The following is a 16,517-nucleotide window of genomic DNA, read 5'->3' as shown; positions in this document are numbered from 1 at the left end:
AAATACCTTTTAACCCACGTACCATTTGATGACAAGGCCGAATTCCCTCGGATGCACTAAAACTAAATGCAAGTTATTCTTTAAGAAAGCACTAGAGGGAAAGAGCTGCCGGTGTGACCCCAGGCCTTTGCTGGGAGGAGGGTGGGTTCTGGGGTGAACCAGCTCCTGGGGTGGGCAGGGGCCAGGTGCTGCCTGGTGCGGTGGACGGGGAGAGAGCCCAGCTCCTGACGGGACGTGGGCAGCAGCTCCGGGAGTCCACGGGCCACTGGGTTGAGGTCCCAGTGGCCTCACCCCTCCCTGGGTCACTCCACCTGCCTCTGCTGTTCTGGCTGCACGACACACCTGACCTTCCCGCATTGCCCGTCCCCTGCAGGGTGGAATCCCAGCTCCTGCCTGATGCCCAAGCCCCTGCTCAATGGCAGTGATTCCCAAACACCTGGGGGCATCAGGTGTGAAAAATACAGACTCTGGCCAGCTCCTGGGCACCCCCAGGGGCCCCAAGTTGGAATCACTGAAAGCGGCTGTTTTTGTTGGTGTTAAATCTCGCAGCTGATTCTGTGGCCAAGCCTGCTTGGGGGCAGTGGTGGTGGTGGTGGGGGGCTCTGCTTTCCTGTCTGGATTTCTTTCCTGCTTTCATTGATGTGAGAAAATTTGAGCCTTTCAGTAGCCAGGCCCTTAGCATGTTATTCTGGGTGATTCTACTCTAAAAAAAAAATCAGCATCTCTCCTGGTTGTGGACTGTGAACTGTTGTTTGGTTCCAGAGGGAATAAAAGAAGGCAGAGCCTCTGGAAACGCCCAGGGGGCCTGTGTGCGGGGATCTGCCAGGCCTGCTCCACAGGGTCTGGCCGCGGGAATGGCACACGTGGCTGGATGGGGGCCGGTGGGACACCTGCTCTGCAGCCACAGGCCTGCCCCGCGGGAAGCAGGGGGCACGAGGAGATTCAGGACCTGACACTGCACAGGATTTAATAGTGCAGCCAGGCACACCAGCAGGACTCATTTACACCCTGGAAACATACTGGTCTGATGAGTCAAACTGGTCTTGCCCTTTAACAGGGCAGCATTCTATTTTGGATAAGATAAGCCCATTTCAGAATAGTAAAAGTTGGGTGCTTTTTTAAAATTACTTTTACCACTTACAATGAGTAGGAGAATTTCAAATGTTTGCATGAATGTATGTGTGCAGACACATACTTGCTTATATCCCCCCAAAACAAATTTTGTTAAATCCATGAAGAATCAGAAATTAGTCCTGAGAAAGTGGGATGTTCAAATGTTGGCCAAATGGAAATCAGTTTACTAATCACAACTTTTTATCTAAGTGAAATGGCTATAAGAAATAATTCTTAGTGCTAGTTTTCAGCAATGCATTTTGTTGTTGTTGTTTTGGTTTTTTTTTTTTTTTTTTACTTTTTTGAGGCATAATTTAAATACAGTAAATATTTCCCCCTTTTAATGAACAAGTCTATGAGTCTTGACGTACGCGTACAGTCGTGTAACCCAAGACCACAACGGCTCTATCTCCACCAAACTTCCCTCATGCGCTCTGAAGAAAGCTCCTCCTCCACTCCCTGGCCCAGCTTCTGCTTTTTCTGTCATTTTGCCTTTCCCAGAATGTGCTAGCAACGGAATCCTGCAACATTTGGTCTTTTGAGCCTGGCTTCTTTCACTCAGCTTGATGATTTGGAGCTTCACCTATGAGTTTGCATGTCTCAAGCACTCCTTCCTGCTTCTTGCTGAGTCGTATTCGCTTGTATACCAATGTGCCAAACTTGTTTATTCATTCGCCGCTTCGAAGGAAGAAACGGGTTATTTCCAGTTGGGAGGGATTATGAATGAAGTCGTTAGAAACATTTGCATACAGGTTTTTGTGTAAATATAAATTTTCATTTAATTTGAGTAAATACCTAAGGGTGGGATTGCTGGGTCACAGGGTAAGTATCTGTTTAACTTGATAACAAAATGACAAATTTTCTCAAAGCGGGTGTGCCATTTTGCCGTCTCCCCAGTGAGGTGTGAGAGTTCTGGTGGTGTAACATATCCCACCCCTGAGTATTATCAGATATGGGGTTTGGGGGATATTTTTTGTGGTTGGTTTTTTTTTTCTTTTTTTTTTTAGCCATTCTACTAGGTGTGTAGTGACGTGTCATTGTGGTTTTAATTTGCATTTCACTGATGACCAGTGATTTTGAAAATTTTTTCATGTGCTTTTTTCCCATTCGTCTTTGGTAAAATGCCTGTTCAAATCTTTTGACCATTTTTAAATTGGGTTTTTGAGAGTTACTTACATATTCTGGATACAAGTTCTTTATCATACATGTTTTGCAAAGATTTTCTGCCATATTTACTTCTAGAAGTCTTATAGTTTTATGTCTGCAATGCATTTTGAGTTAATTTTTGTTTGTGGTACAAGATGTGGATGGAGGTTCATTTTTTCACACATGGACCATCGATGTTCCCGTGCCATTTATTGGAGAACTTCCGCTTGCCCTGGAATCCCTTCGTGGCTCTGCTGACAGTACGTTGACCACATGTTGGGGGGTCGATTTCTGGACTTTCCTTGATTCCACTGAGTTAGCCCATCGTCAGTACCATCAGTAGTTCTTCTGATTCATTTGTCTTTTGACAGAGGTTGTTTTTATCTTCCTTTTTCCTGCATCTCATAATTTTTGGTCAAAAACCAGACATCATGTGAAGAAGGTCTTTATGCCTGGAAATGAGTACCCCTCTTCTGCTGGGCCTTTAGGGTGGGAGGATGGAGTCGATCTAGTCAGGAACTGATCCAGTTTCGGGTTTTGTGGTTGCTGCGGTTAGCTTCAGATCCCTCTAGAATGGGGTAGACAAACTGCAGCCCATGGCCCAAGCCAGCCAGACACGAGTCAGCGCTGGCCGTGCCCGGGGATCCTCTCCCCTTGCTGGCCCCTGTTAGGTCCCCAGCAATGCATTTTAAATGCAAGCTGAAGTCTTACCTGCTGGCATGACAGTCCTGGCTTCTTCCTGGCCTGGGCCCCAGGTAAGCCAGGGCCCGTGCTCCTTTCTCCCCAGAGATGCCCCCGTCTCGATTCCAGATTAGTTGGATGCCCCTGATCTCAGCTCTCTGATAGTGTGGTGATCCAAAAAAAAAAAGAAAAAATGATCCCCAAAAGATGTTAAGCCCCTGGAACCTGTGAATAGGACCTTATTTGGAGAAAGGGTCCTTGCAGATGGAAATAAGGTGGGGATCTTAAGAAGACATGATCCTGGGTTACCCAGACAGGCCCTAAATCCAGTGACAGAAATTCGAAGGCACTGTACAAAGGGCACAAGGAAGAGAAGAGGGGGTGGCTGTGTGACCACGGGACAGAGATTGGAGAGAGGCAGCCACAAGCCAAGGACTGTAGCCGCCCCCTGAAGCTGAGAGAGGCAAGGAGCAGAGTCCCCTGTGGGACTTCTAGGCTCCAGAACTGAGCGGTCAGTGTCTGCTGCTTTGCACCACCGGGTTTGTTCTAGCAGCTCAAGGAAGCTAATATAGATCTGTTCAAGTGAAGTTATGAGATTGTGGATTATCTGGCCTTTTCTTACTGTTAGGATGGAAGAGATGCACTTTCCAGCTTTCCATCCTAGTCAGGAGCCAGATGTGTAATGCACCACTTTTTATGTTTTATTTGGTTATAATTTTTGAAAGGAAGACTTCCATTATGTTCAACAGCATTTTCAGATTATCGCTTGTGGCTTTTCAGTACTTTTGCTTCTTTCATAGCAGCAAACATTTATCTACTATTTATCCTACACCAGACCCTTTACATGCATCATTGGACTTAGTACCATTGCAGCTTGTTATGACACCCATTTTACTGAGGAACAGACTGAGGGCAGACTGCAGTCCCTGGCCTCATACACAGTGGAGCAGGGGCTTGACCCAAGCCTTCCCCTCGTGCAGGGCCCAGGCTGGTGGCCGCTGTGACCTCCAGCCCTGCTGCTGGCAGCGTGGGGGTTCCCTCAGCCACGCGGCTAAGGACAAAGGGCAGGGCCATTGGAGAAGAACGAGCTCAGTGCTGGGCTGGAAGGCTGGTGGCGTGTGTCCTGGGCTTCTCAGAACTGCGGGGTCACCCGTCACGCAGACAGGGATGCGCAGACTTCCCTCTCGGGTGTGGCATTAGCACAGCCCCGGTACAACCGTCAGTGTGCCAGCTACGATGAAATCATGATTTCGAATAACTGCATAGAGTTGACTTCCAGCTAACACACACACTGCCCCGGACAGCACACCCAGGCCATGATGGGCATCAGATCCTGGGTCCTGCCGCCACTGACCTCATGTGTAGGACCCAAGCCAGCTGGGTCTTCTGTTAGAACCTTCCACTTTTCTTGACAGTTTCTATTTTTAAAACGTCCAGTTTAATTAAACAAAGAATGACTCGCTCTGGGCAGACAGCAGGAGAGAGGCAGGCCCCACCCTTGGAAAGAGAAAAGCCCACAGGCTGCTGGACTGCAGAGCTGCTCTGGCTGCTGCTGGCCCAGATGGGGCCTGTCCGGCCCTGCCCCGTGCGTCCAGGTGACCAGCAGTGCTGTGGAAAGGCCACCAGAAGCCACGGGAGACGCCCACCTCCATGCAGTCTCTTCCTCTGCCACCGACGCAAGGGCACATGCCAGTTTGGTGCCTTCGGCAGGTGTGGGCAGGGAAAACGAGCGTCCGTGGCCTCTGGCCCACAAGCCTGACCCCAGGCCCAGGTTTGAGACTGTTCCAGCCTCGTCTGTGAGGGTGCCTGTCCTGTTCTCAGTAGCACTGCTGCCTTTGGTTCATGGGCCAAAGTAAAGTTAAACCGCATGGTGGACACCATCAGACTTCTCCAAGTCTCTTCCAGAGACGCCTAGTGCTTTCGATTGCCCTTACCTCAGAACTTGTGTCACTAGACCAGAGTTTAGCAGAAACACGTTACCGCCCCCCATCTAGGGACTGTTTACACGTCCAGACACACCCCGACCCCGTGATAATTAATGAAAGACGGCACGTGAGCCTACTTTCCCAGAAGCCACCGAGCCTCTCTCCATAAATGGCTCTCAGCCTTTCCTCGGACCCAAGAGGAGAAAAAAAGTGTCTTTTCTTTTGGGGGGCGTGGGCAGTGGAGAGAGGTGCCTCGTTAATGCTTGCGTCTTCCAGCAGGCTGTATCCCAAGTTGGAGGACCCCGGCCAGCTGTCACCCCAGAAGAGAGATACAGCTGCACAACTGTGTTCGGTGTTTCCGGCTCGGACCCAGCAAAGGTAAGTAACCTCAGGACCAGAAAACAGGAAAGGGTAGTGATTAGGAGGTGATGTGTTTTGAGTATTTACCATTGTTTTTAATATAATGTATTTAATGGTAAGTGTACGTGATTTAATTTTTAGCAATGGCCATGTTTAACATCCGATATGCCAAGTTCTTGAAGGTCTAGCCATCAGCTTTTGGGGGCCGAAAGAGCCCCAGCAGCACTCCGCTACCACCCCGACTCCCACTGGCTCCGCTCCACAGGGAATGAACTGGCTCCTTCCATGGGTAGAGCCTCAGATCCAGCCCAGTACCAGGGACCCAGTTCGTCCTCCCTCCTCCCAGCCAGGCTCCCCCCTCCTGGTGGCATGGGGGCTGCCAGCAGTCCCAGGCCTGCACCCACCTCCTCTGCAACCCCAGCAGAAGGCAGCCCTGGCCACACCCTCCGTGGGCGGGGGATGGAGTCAGCGGCCGTGTGGACCTGGGGGTGCAGAGGACGGTGTGCCCGGGAACCTTTGGGGGACATCAGGGGAGAGGGGGCGCGATGCCGGGAGGTCAGAGACGACAAGTGTCCAGCACACAGCCCGACGCGCTTGGCAAGCCCTGAAGTCCCATATAGACACTGGGGCTGAGGCTTTTCAATCTTAAGGTAATTTAAAACTTTGAGGGCTTAATGGTTTCAAATTTCAAAAGTAACGCATGCTTGTTGTAACCAGGGAGACAGTAAATATGAAGCTTTGGAAAGGGTGAGGTTAATTAGCTCCCTGCCCCCTCCACCCGCCCCCTCCCCCTGCAACCATCCCCCTCCCCCCGAAAAGTCCCATCCACTGCAGCTGGGGGGGCCCCTCCTGCGCCCCCCTTGCACCTGTCTTCTGCTCTGCGGTCTCTGACGCACATGCACTTGAGGGCTTTTTTGTTTTTGCTGAAATGCTCAGACCTCTCACACGTGATTCTGCAACTTGCTTTTTCTCCCTGAGAGATAAATCTTGGACTTCCCGACCAGCCCCGCGGATGGAGACCTGCAAACATTAGGGTTTAAAAATAAAATCTTCCTTTGCTCCAGCAAGACCCTCGGCTGGGGGCCTTTTCATTCATTGCTCCTACCGAGGGCGTGGAAGTGAAAGGCCTCTTGAGATTTCTAAATTTGGTCAGAGTGTACCGGGCTGTGCAGAGTGCCTGTGTACTAAAAATACCAGCCCAGGTCTGGGGTGGAGGCTGCCGGCCAGCCCAGGGGTGGTGGGAAACCGCTTGGTGGCCCCCTGGGGTCCTGGACATCTGCAGCCTCCTCCAGCCAGCCTCCGCCTCCCTACACTGACGTCCAGGCCGCCAGGCCACACGGATGGCAGAGCCGTCACCAGTGTCCAGGTCACCAGGCTTCCAGAAGCTGCCCCAGCTGGGTTACCTTTCCCCCGTGGTGGTGCTACCCAATGGTTTGGTACCACTTGCCCTGATAATTACTTATTTTCTTTAAATCAATTCACTTTAAAAAATCAAATACATTTCTTTTTAAATAAAACTTCACAACGCTACAGGAATGGAAAGCATCAATATCGCTTGTCATAATAGTAATAATAATGTAATAGTAATAATAACATTATTGCTAACATTTGGAGCATTTGTTCTATCCAGCACTGTTACAATACTTTATAGCACTATCTCATTTAATCCTTCCAACAGTCCCATGAGAGAGATACAATGTCATCCCTTCCCACCATTATTCCCCTTTTATGACCAGGAAAGGAGGCGCTAAAATAGACCCATCGCCCTGGCTGCCTAAGGCTTCCTGGTGTGTGTGGGAAGCTCACCTGTGGTCGACTCTGAATCTGCATTTGCTTCCTGCCTTCACTCCCGGGGGGCCCGTTTAGGCGATAAGGGTTCCTGGAGCTCCACTGCCCCCCAGGAGCTCCGCCTGGGACCGGAGATGGTGCCGTGGGCTCCCGGCCCCGCCCCGTGCTGCTGGACCAGCTTCCCACAGTTTAAGGATGAACCAGGAGAGGATGGCAACCCAGGGGCGTTAACAAGACGGCTGAAAAGAAGTTTTGTGCCTCCCCCGGACACTCCTGTTAGTGTTTTGGAATAAGGATTTTAAACTCAGTTTCCTGCCACAGAGTAAATGCTCAAAATGTTTCTGATGATGATGATGATGATGACGACTATTTTTGGCAAGTAATGGTTTTGCATTCCCTGTAGCAGCATTAAAAAGTTTATTTTTAAAATGTATTTGATTTTATAAGTAAGTTGAAAAGTGAGTTTAAAAACGGCACACTTGCAGTGAGTTTGAGCCAGTATCCATATTATTATCATTAGCACATGTTCTGGAATTTTACAGGCACACACAGACAGAATTAACCTGCAGCTCCCCCCCGCCCCCGCTTTTTTTTTAGAAAGAAGTAGAAACCCACGGCCATTCTTTTAGACTAACAGCAATTCATTTACTTGATGGGGATTTAAATTCCTTACCAAATGCCAAAAGCAACCTCATAACGAGCAATATTTCTAAGTAGCACAACTCACAGCATGGGGCTTTGTAAATCTGATTTAGATATGCAAAACATTTATCTTTCAAGACCGAAGTTTCCCTTAGCAAAGCAATGTGGCTTTGCAAGAATGACTCTCTGAAGTAGCCAACCTCAGCTAGAAAAAGTGACTTTTCCCTCATCTCTCCCCATTCAGCACTTGTGGAAATTATGGTGTAAATGAGGAAAGTGGGTGTTTGGGGCAACATAAAAAATCCGAATTGTTGTTTGATTGGTTTCAGGAGAAAAGCTTGGGCTTCTGAGCAGGAGCGGCCTGGCCTGGGTCCCAGCTCCCACCTCCCAGTTCTAATAAACCCCGGACTAGCCCCTGCTTCTGAGTCTCAGTTTCCTCACCCCCGAGAGGGGTCACCTCCCCATGTGTCAGTTCCCTTCTCTGTAACAGGCTGCCTCTTGGATTCTCCAGCCCTTGAAATGAGACAGTGCAGGGAAACCTGCTGACCGCAGTGCTGAGTGCTACGCAAATGTGTTCTGTTATTACTGTGTGTGTGTCCTGTGGCTGCCCTAACAAAGAACCACAACCTGGTGATTAAAAAAAAGTGTCTTCCCTTGCAGTTCTGGGGGCCGGAAATCCCAGACCAAGGAGTTGGCTGGCTCCTCCTGGAGGCTCTGTCCAGCCCTCTGGTGGCTTCCGGAATCCTTGGGGTTCCTGGGCTTGTAGGCACCTCGCTGCCATCCGTGTCCCTGCCTTCCTGGGGCATCCTCCCTTCCCGTCTATGTCTCTCCTTCTAGGGGCGCAGTCGCCCTGGACTCAGAGCCCACCCTGCTCCAGGGTGACCTCATCCTAGCGTGATGGCCTCTGTAAAGACCTGCTCCTGAGTACGGTCCCTTCACAGGCACTGGGGGTAGGACGCGAGCCTATCCTTTTTGGGGGACAGAGTTCATTCCATAGCAGTTATCACCTACAGAACAAAGTGACCCCACCGCTGCTGCAGGTGCCTGAGGGTGACCTGGGGAAACGTGGGAAGGCGTCTGCCCTTCCGAAGCAACTCAAGAACTTTGAACCAAATGGTGAAGAGGCATCCACAGTGCTGGGTGGTTGGTGAAACAGGAGAGCAAAGCCATCAGGATTGTTAGAGTTCTCCAGGGAGCTCAGCAGGCAGCCAGGGCTGAGAACCAGACAACCTGGAACTTTCCTCGATGCAGGGGCAAGGAAGGGGGCGGTGCAGGGAGAGAGCTGAAGGAAAAGGGCTGTGGAATGGGCGGCCCGAGCCGTCCGACAGCGGGGAGAGAAAGTGAACGTGGAACCATGAATGAAATGTGTGCAGCTGTAACCAGGGGCCACCCCTGCCTGCACATCCACTTCCTGCTGCAGATACCTGGGGGGTGCCGTCCCCCTGCCCAGGCACTTCCAGAAGTTTCCAGTGCTCAGGCAGACCTCCGACTGGTGTGCAGCCCCTCCTGGCAGGGGCTCCTGACGCCCCGGGGTCCCTTGCTGGTGCTGTCTGAGTAACCCCAGTTCCTCCTGTGCTTTCTCCTGGTGATGGGAAAACCACTGATGCAGCTTTCACCCTCTGGGCTACCTGAGAGCCCTGGAGACTCAGGTGACAGGTCAAACAAAGAAGTGAAAAACAAGGTGGACAGGTGGTAGTCGGGCTGTGGAGGAAAGGAAAGCAGGGTGGGGTCTGGAAACACTGGAGTGGGGAGCTGGGGTAACGGTGTCTCAAAAAGGTGAACAGAGAATTTGATGGGAGTGCTGGGGAGGGGGCGTCCAGGGCATGTGCCAAGGCCCTGTGGTGGAATGTAAATGCTGCGGTGGTGACACCACGACACCCTGCAGACAGGGGTGCGCTCCATCCCACTTCACAGCTGTCGAGGCTCACGGGAGCGGAGTAGCTAGGCCAAGTGCAGCTGACGAGAAGCGAAGGTGAGATTTGAACCCAGGCCCATCTGACTGCAAAGCCCAGGTCTGCCCACCATGCTCTTAAGGGTTCGTATATTCCTTTCCACTATGGTCCAGCTTGGCGTCTTCTGCAAGTTAATAAGCCTCATAATGAGCACCCTTTGGGGAGTGGACTTCCACCCAGCCCCCAGGCCTGAGGGGGCTTGGAGAAGGGGGTGGGGAGGTTCAGCCCCTTGCTGGGAGGCAGAGCAGGCTGCATGGCCCCCCTCTCTGGCCCCGTCATGTCCCATCCAGCTCTCCAGGTCAGAGGGGCCCTGAGGGAGGGGCAGCCTGGGCTGTGGGATTCTCCTGCATTATCCCGTCAGGAGGACAGAGAACCTCCCAGGGGTCTCTCCACCTCCTCTTGCATCATCTCCCAGGGCTTCCAGTCACTGCGGAGGGAGGATCCCGGGTGTTGGGGAGGAGTTCGGGGGCCTCAGCCTCAGGTGCCACCGCAGCTGGGGGAGTACGGGGTGGGGAGGTGAGCGTTAGGTACATCCCTGGCCCTCAGGACCCATTTTCCTCTTGGGACTCCCCCCAGCTGGGATGTCTTTGTGATCCTGAGGGCGGGTCCCTCCCCTGTGGGTTGCTTGGGATGGGGCTTCTGGCCCAGGACCACCCAGGAGGGTCCATGCAGATGCCCAGGCAGAACGGATGGGAGAATGGGGTGGGGGTGGGTAGGGGGTGTTCCACGGGAGCCTCAGAAGCCCCCCACCCAGGCCCTGCCTGAGCTCCCCACCCCCACACTCTTCTGGGTTCTGGACATCAGAGGACAGCAGGGTGGGGTGGGGGGGTTGCCCCAGGCCCACCCCCATCCGCGCCCCTCCCCAGCACCCCTCGGGAGACAGTGTGCCCACCACAGGCCTGCTGCCTCCGCCTCATTTGTTCAAGGAAAAGAAGAGCGAGGGCAGAGACCAGAAATGTAAATCACTGTCACGCTCCCGCTCCACCTGCAGTTTATACTTCAGGGTCAGAAGGACTAAGTGACACCTACGCCAACCCCCACTGGGCGCCAGGCCAGCCTGGGCTCTCCCTGAGATGGGGCAGGGGGCGAGGGAGGGGGTGGGGAGAGATTAAGAGAGAGAGAGGCTGAGAGAGAAGGGAGAGGGAGAGAGGAGAAAGGAAGGCAAGGATGGGGCGGGGGGATGGAGGGAGCGACAAGGGCGGGGGGAGGCAGAGAAAGAGGAGGGAGTGGGGCAGGAAGAAAAAGAAAGAAGGGAAGGAAGGAATTAAGGCAGAGAGAGAAGGAAAAGCCAACTGTGTCCCTCCCCCACCACCCCAGGGGATTCTGGCTCCTTTCCAGCCCTTGATGGGGGAGGGGGTCCCCTAACTCAGCCCCTTGGAGGGACCCACGTGGCTGCAGCCCCCCCTCTTCTGCACATAGCAGGTGGCAGGCGGCATGGGGCAACCACGGGGCCTGGGGAGGCCCAGCACTCATTTGCAAATGCAAAGTGGCTCCTTATCCAGGCCTGAGGCCAGGCTAGGGTCTGGCAGGTGCTGGGGCCATCTTTGGGGCCGACTTTGAGGTGGAGGTTGCCAGGGACCCTCAGGCCCCACTGCTGCCGTAGAGATCACAGCTGGGTGGAGCAGTTTATGCTCAGACCCAGCCGGGCCTTGATGGAGGGGCTGCTTGATCTTGAAGCCAGTCCCCACCCCCATTCATGCCACTTCGGGATCCCAACCCAAGGAGAGGACAGAGGGGAGGAGGGGAAGGGGTTGTGGGAATAGAATTGCATACTCTTCAGGATGGCAAGGTCATATTTAAAGCAGAGGGGTGCTCAGCTACCATGACCTTGAGGATCGGTGCTGTTTTAACCCTTATTTAACCCAGCCCTGCACTAACCCCTCCACGGCATCGGCTAACCGAATCAGCATCACTACATGTGTGGTATGTCACCACCCCCATTTTAAAGATGGGAAACTGAGGCTCACCAGTATGTGAGAGAAGGGGAAACGAGGGTGCAGGTCCCGAAGCCCCTGCACCCCCTCCCCAGCCAGGCTCCGGGCCCCTTGTACACGTGCTGCTGCGGCCGCCTGGTGCTGTCTAAGGACAGCGATGGTGGTGACTGTGTTTACAAGGACAGCTTTCCCTGGCACTCTAAGGCCACCGGTGACTGGGGAGGGTCGGGGGCAGCCCTCAGCGGCTATGAATAGAACACCCCACACAGGTGGTGGCCCAGGAGGGAGGAGAGCAGCGGGTACCCCCCACTCCCCAATTCCTCCCCCAGGCCTAAGGGCCATTTCCATAACATTTGCCTGGCAGTTGTCTCGGGGCCCTCAGGCAAAACGCAGGCAAATCCAAGTTGTGTGCTCCAAGGTTAACCCTGGCAGGGCACTGTCCCTGGGGAGCCCAGAGAAAGCAGGAGTGGGTGTCCTTTCCTCCTCCCGGTGCTCAGTAAGCACCTACTATGTGCAGACACTGGGCAGGGGCCGGCGGCCAAGACGGCTGAGGGGAGATGGCAACGATCAATGACACGTCTAATGTAACGGTGATCAAGTGCCAGGTGAAATTTAAGGCAGGGTTGTAGGAGAATGTTCTTAGCAGCTCCCCCAAACCAGAAACCATCCAAATGCCTGTCAGCAGGAGCGTGCAGAAACCAAGGGTGATGTGGCCGAGAGTGGCCTGCTGCACTGAGACGAGGAGGGGGTCGAGCCAAAGAAGCAAGACCAAGAGAACGGCTAGGCACGGATGGCTCAAAACCAGGAAGAGTCCGTGGACGGGCCCCCTTGGGAGGGGGTGGGGACTGGGAGGGGCGGGGTGGGATTCTGGGGTCACATCCTCTTTCTGGATCTGGGTGCTGGTTAACCAGGTGTGCTCATTTTGTGAAAATTTGCTGCTCGGGTCACTTATTGTTTTAGTTTTTCGGCTGCTGAAACAAACATCGCACAAGGGGTTGCTTAAGCAGCGGGGCATTTCTTGGCCCACGGTTTCAGGGGCTGGAAGGCTTGCTTCCTCCTGGGGCCCGTTTCTTCTGGCTGGCCAGCATTTTTGGGGTTCCTTGGCATTTCTGTCACATGGCAATGCACATGGCGGCGTCTTCTCCTCTCTCTTCCGGGCTCTGTTGACTTCCAGCTTCCGGCTGCTCCCCATGGCGTCTCCTTCAGGTCCAATCTCCCTTCCTTACAAGGACGTCAGCCATGTGGGATTAGCTCCCCTCGTTCAGTGTGGACACACCTCAAGTCATGGCATCGTCATGGTTGGGACCCGAACATGCCTTCTTGTGTGGTGCACGATTCGATCCTCAGCACTTACGATGTGTGCACTTTTCTGGAAGCACATTTTATACTTCAATAAAAAGTTCACTTAGAAAATAAAGCAGGGGAAGGGGAAACAGGGAGGGAGGTGCCCAGGCAGCAGGGCTGCGGATGACGCCCAGGATGCCCAGTTACACTTGACGTCCAGCTCGGCGAGGAATACTTTTTTAGTGTATCTGTGTCCCGCATACGGCTGGGCCCCTGCCGGGTGTGGGCTGGGAGCCGCCTCCCCAGGAAGGTGGGCTCTGTTCCATCCTACTCGGAGCCCTCCGGGGTTGAGGTTTGCAAACAGCGTGTCTGATGTTTATCCCGGGGGAGCAGCAGATGGGTCGCCTGGGTGTGCTACCCGGGCCGTGAACCCCAAGGCAGCCTGGCTTGGCACTGAGACCTGGAATTCTGTGCCAAGGAGAGGGGGCTCCAGCAAGGCCCCACAACGACATCTTTGTGTTCAAATGAAAACACAAAATGGGACGGACATGGGAATCGAAGCAGCAGCACCCCCCAGCTCACAGGTCAGGGCCCTCTGCACTTCCTGGGTGCTTCCCATGTATTAAGCACCTCTGACAGTGGCAGCAGCATGTGTAGAAGGCCTACTGTGCGCCCACACATGCCTACAGGGTCCCAGCACCTAACTCAGAGGAGGTGCTTACTAGAAAGCGGGTTGACAGAGAGATCTGTGAGGAGGGTTATCCTGGCCCCACCTCTTACTACTTGGGTGGTGACTTTGGAGAGCCCCTTCCCCTCTCTAAGCCTCAGTTTCCTTGTCTGCAGAACGGGGCACTCACAGCAGCTAGCCCCCAGGCTGCGGCAGGCTTTCTCACCTTGGCACTGGGGCATCTGGGCTGGGGTGGGGGTGTCTGTGCTGCCCTGGGCACTGCGGGAGGCCAGGCAGCATCTTGGGGCACCACCCAGTAGATGTCGGCAGCAGCCCCTCACCTGACAACCCACGATGTCCCAGCCATGGCCACATGTCCCTTGAGGGACAGAATCACTCCCCCTGGAGAATCTTCGGGTTGTTACAAGGATTAAATGAGCTTATAGGTGCAGAGCACCTAGCGCAATGTCTAACTAGTGATCACTGCAGGCTGAGCAGCCCAAAAGAGCCCCGTGCTAGGGTTCGAATGCAGCTCCTTCCCACAGGCCCATGCTCTGCACCAGCGCTGTGCACTCAAACACTCTGGGGGTCTCGTTAAGGCTCCGAGTCCAAGTCAGCCATCCGGGGTGGGCTGAGAGGCAGCTCTTGCTTGAGGCCCCAAGTCCCAGGTGCTGGTGGTGCCCGGGCTGCTGGGCCGCGGGCCACGCCCTGAGCGTCCGGGGCTGCTCCAAGGCTACTCAGGGCTACTCCGGTGCTTTTTTGCCAGGGCTACTCCGAGGCTATTCCAGAGCTACTCCGGGGCTACTCCAGGGCTACTCAGGGCTACTCCAGGCAACTCCAGGGCTACTCTGGGGCTACTCAGGGCTACTCTGGGCTACTTGGGGCTACTCCACCACCTTCTCTGCCTCCTGCCCTTGAGGGACCCGGGATCCAGAGAGAGAAAGAGGACATACATGAAGGCACTTCCTGTACTGTCTTGTCACCTTTCCTACAGGCTTGAAAATTTTTCATAAAAGAATTGGGGGCAGGGGAGCGGCACATACGTAAAGATGGCAAACCAGGGCCTGCAGGCGGGTGTCTGTTTTTGTAAATAACATTTCATTGGAGCCAGAGGCAGAACTGGGGTGAAGTGAGTGAGGCAGGGACAGACGTGATATTTTGTACATCGTGGGGTTTTGGGGGCATTAATTTAGATTTTTTAAATTATTGCATTAAGATAGTAGTTATGTGGATGACCGAGTCTTTTGTACCTGAGGGAAATGCCTTGCTCGCCTCACCCTAGCCCGGCCCTGCTCGGAGGGCTCTAGAAAGGCCATGTGGCCAAATGGAGCCAACAAGGGCTCTGAAATGAGACTGCCCAGGGTTCAAACCCTACAGGCCATCTGGCTTTAGGAGGCTACCTGAGCTCTGGGACCTCAGATTCTTTGCAGTGAAATGGGGCTAGTAACACTCATGCCACCACCTGGCAGGGTTGTGGGAATTAAATCAGATAATCTATGCAGAGATTTTAGAAGGACTTAAAAATATTAGTTATTGTCACCCCGAAAGCAAAGGCAAGTTAACTCGATGGTGTGGAAGTGAAGAGGATGTAGGGACGCCTGCCAGAGCTGGGTCACTGGAGGTGAGTCTCGAAATGATCTTGAGGACATGGGGACAAGGATGGGCTAAGAAAACCCAGGGAGACATTCAGGCAAAGGAGCCCTCAAAGGCCAAGGCTCTGAGGAAGGACTTAACAAGGCAGGCAGGGCTGGGACGGCCCTGTGTGGTGGGGCGGCTGCGGGGCTCGGAAGCCCTGGCTGGGAGGGTTCAGCATGTCTGCAAATGAGCAGCTGTGGTCCATTCCCACTGCAACCCAGAAGGCACTGCTGAACACAGCCCCAGCCAGGCATGGAGGGCAGTAACCTGGGCCTGGGCAGAGGGAGAGCCCGACCTGGGGGCAGCCATGGGCACAAGGAGCCAAATGCAAAATATGGAGCAGAGGGCTGTTGGCGATGGGCTCAGAGGGAGCCAGGGCGACAGCCTGGAAACTTCAGCTTTCAGCAGAAGTTTCCAGAACCAAAAGGCCTCTCAGGCAGGCTCTGGTGGGCAATGGGCTTGAGGCAGGCTCTGCCAAGTCATTCTTCAGACTGGAAAGCAGCTGTTTCCTCCGGGAAAGGAAGTGCCTGGCCTGAGCGGATTAGCCCCCCATCATCCAAGGGGGCCTGGGAGGCATGCTCTGGACCATAGCGAGTTCCCCAGGGCTGGCGCTTGCTGCTCCCAGGATGCCTTTCCTCTGCGTCCAGAGCAATGCACGCAGGCAGCTGCAGGAGCACGGTAACACAGTCCCGTGGAACTCCAGCATCTGCTCAGCAACCCCGTGAGGCTGGTGCCTTCATTTTCCCCTTTTGCAGATGCATAGAGTAAGGTTCTTGGGGTGGTGTAAGTTGCTCAGACATGCCAGGTGCAGGGGTCTTCACACCCAGCTCTGTCCCACTCAGAGCAATGCTCCCAGCACTGCCGCCTCCCCCACGCCTACATTTCCTTTTAGACTCACTTTTAGCTGAATTCCTGCCAAAGATGCTGAATCTTCTTCTACACCTTCCGGTTGCTTCTGCCTATGAGAACGGGAGGCTGTCCTCTTGGCATCTGAAGAAATCACTTCCTCAAGGACAACACACCTGACCATCCTGCCAGTTCGTCCATCTGTCTGTTCTTGAACCTGTTGTCTCTCCCGAGAGTGTGAGGGGGGCACAGCTTCCAGGAAGTCAGGCTGCGGTGTGGTTCGATGTTTGTGACGAGGCCTGATTTCAGCAAGGAAGTTGGTCAAGTCAGATTGCAGGATTTCAGCAAGGGTTCCTCAAAACACAGCCGGCAGCGGGGGGCAGAGGGGCGGGCATTACACCCTGCAGGAACAGCAGGGGCAGGGGTGGGGTGGGGTGAGGGCTGGACTGCACCTGCAAACAGATGTGCACAGCTGTGCCATCGACAGTGGAGAGGAATCTATCGGCAACCTAAATGTGCTACACGCGGTGGAGATGGGGATGCG

At 53.9% G+C, this 16,517-nt stretch overlaps 1 protein-coding gene across 2 annotated transcripts; it reads right to left on the bottom strand.

The window, feature by feature from the left end:
• Nucleotides 1-2,213: 2,213 nt before the first annotated feature.
• On the bottom strand, nucleotides 2,214-16,304 carry LOC119515922. 2 transcript variants are annotated; one of them, XR_005213173.1, is made up of 3 exons: nucleotides 7,032-7,480; nucleotides 6,092-6,245; nucleotides 2,214-5,829 (listed from the first exon to the last, which is right to left on the bottom strand). XR_005213173.1 is itself a non-coding variant. In XM_037812169.1 (3 exons), exons 1-3 carry the CDS (start codon nucleotides 16,155-16,157, stop codon nucleotides 5,456-5,458), a joined length of 660 nt encoding a protein of 219 aa, XP_037668097.1. In that variant the 5' UTR covers nucleotides 16,158-16,304; the 3' UTR covers nucleotides 2,214-5,455. The 2 variants fall into 2 exon arrangements, 1 of the variants encoding a protein (XP_037668097.1); XM_037812169.1 differs by lacking the exon at nucleotides 7,032-7,480 and adding an exon at nucleotides 16,026-16,304.
• Nucleotides 16,305-16,517: the final 213 nt, after the last annotated feature.

This window comes from Choloepus didactylus, chromosome 19, assembly GCF_015220235.1.
Source record: "Choloepus didactylus isolate mChoDid1 chromosome 19, mChoDid1.pri, whole genome shotgun sequence".
Classification (NCBI taxonomy): Eukaryota; Metazoa; Chordata; class Mammalia; order Pilosa; family Megalonychidae; genus Choloepus; species Choloepus didactylus.
This window is presented reverse-complemented; position numbering and strand designations above follow the sequence as displayed.

Bases quoted from the DNA above. Each gene is read 5' to 3' on its own strand.
- LOC119515922 (XM_037812169.1), bottom strand. From the start codon at position 16,157: ATGGTCAGGTGTGTTGTCCTTGAGGAAGTGATTTCTTCAGATGCCAAG. The intron at 6,246-16,025 runs GTGAGTCTAAAA...TAATGTTTGCAG, and splicing joins TGGCAGGAATTCAGCTAAAA to GTCTCCATCCGCGGGGCTGG. The intron at 5,830-6,091 runs GTGCAAGGGGGG...ATGGGACTTCAG, and splicing joins GACCGCAGAGCAGAAGACAG to GGCTTGCCAAGCGCGTCGGG.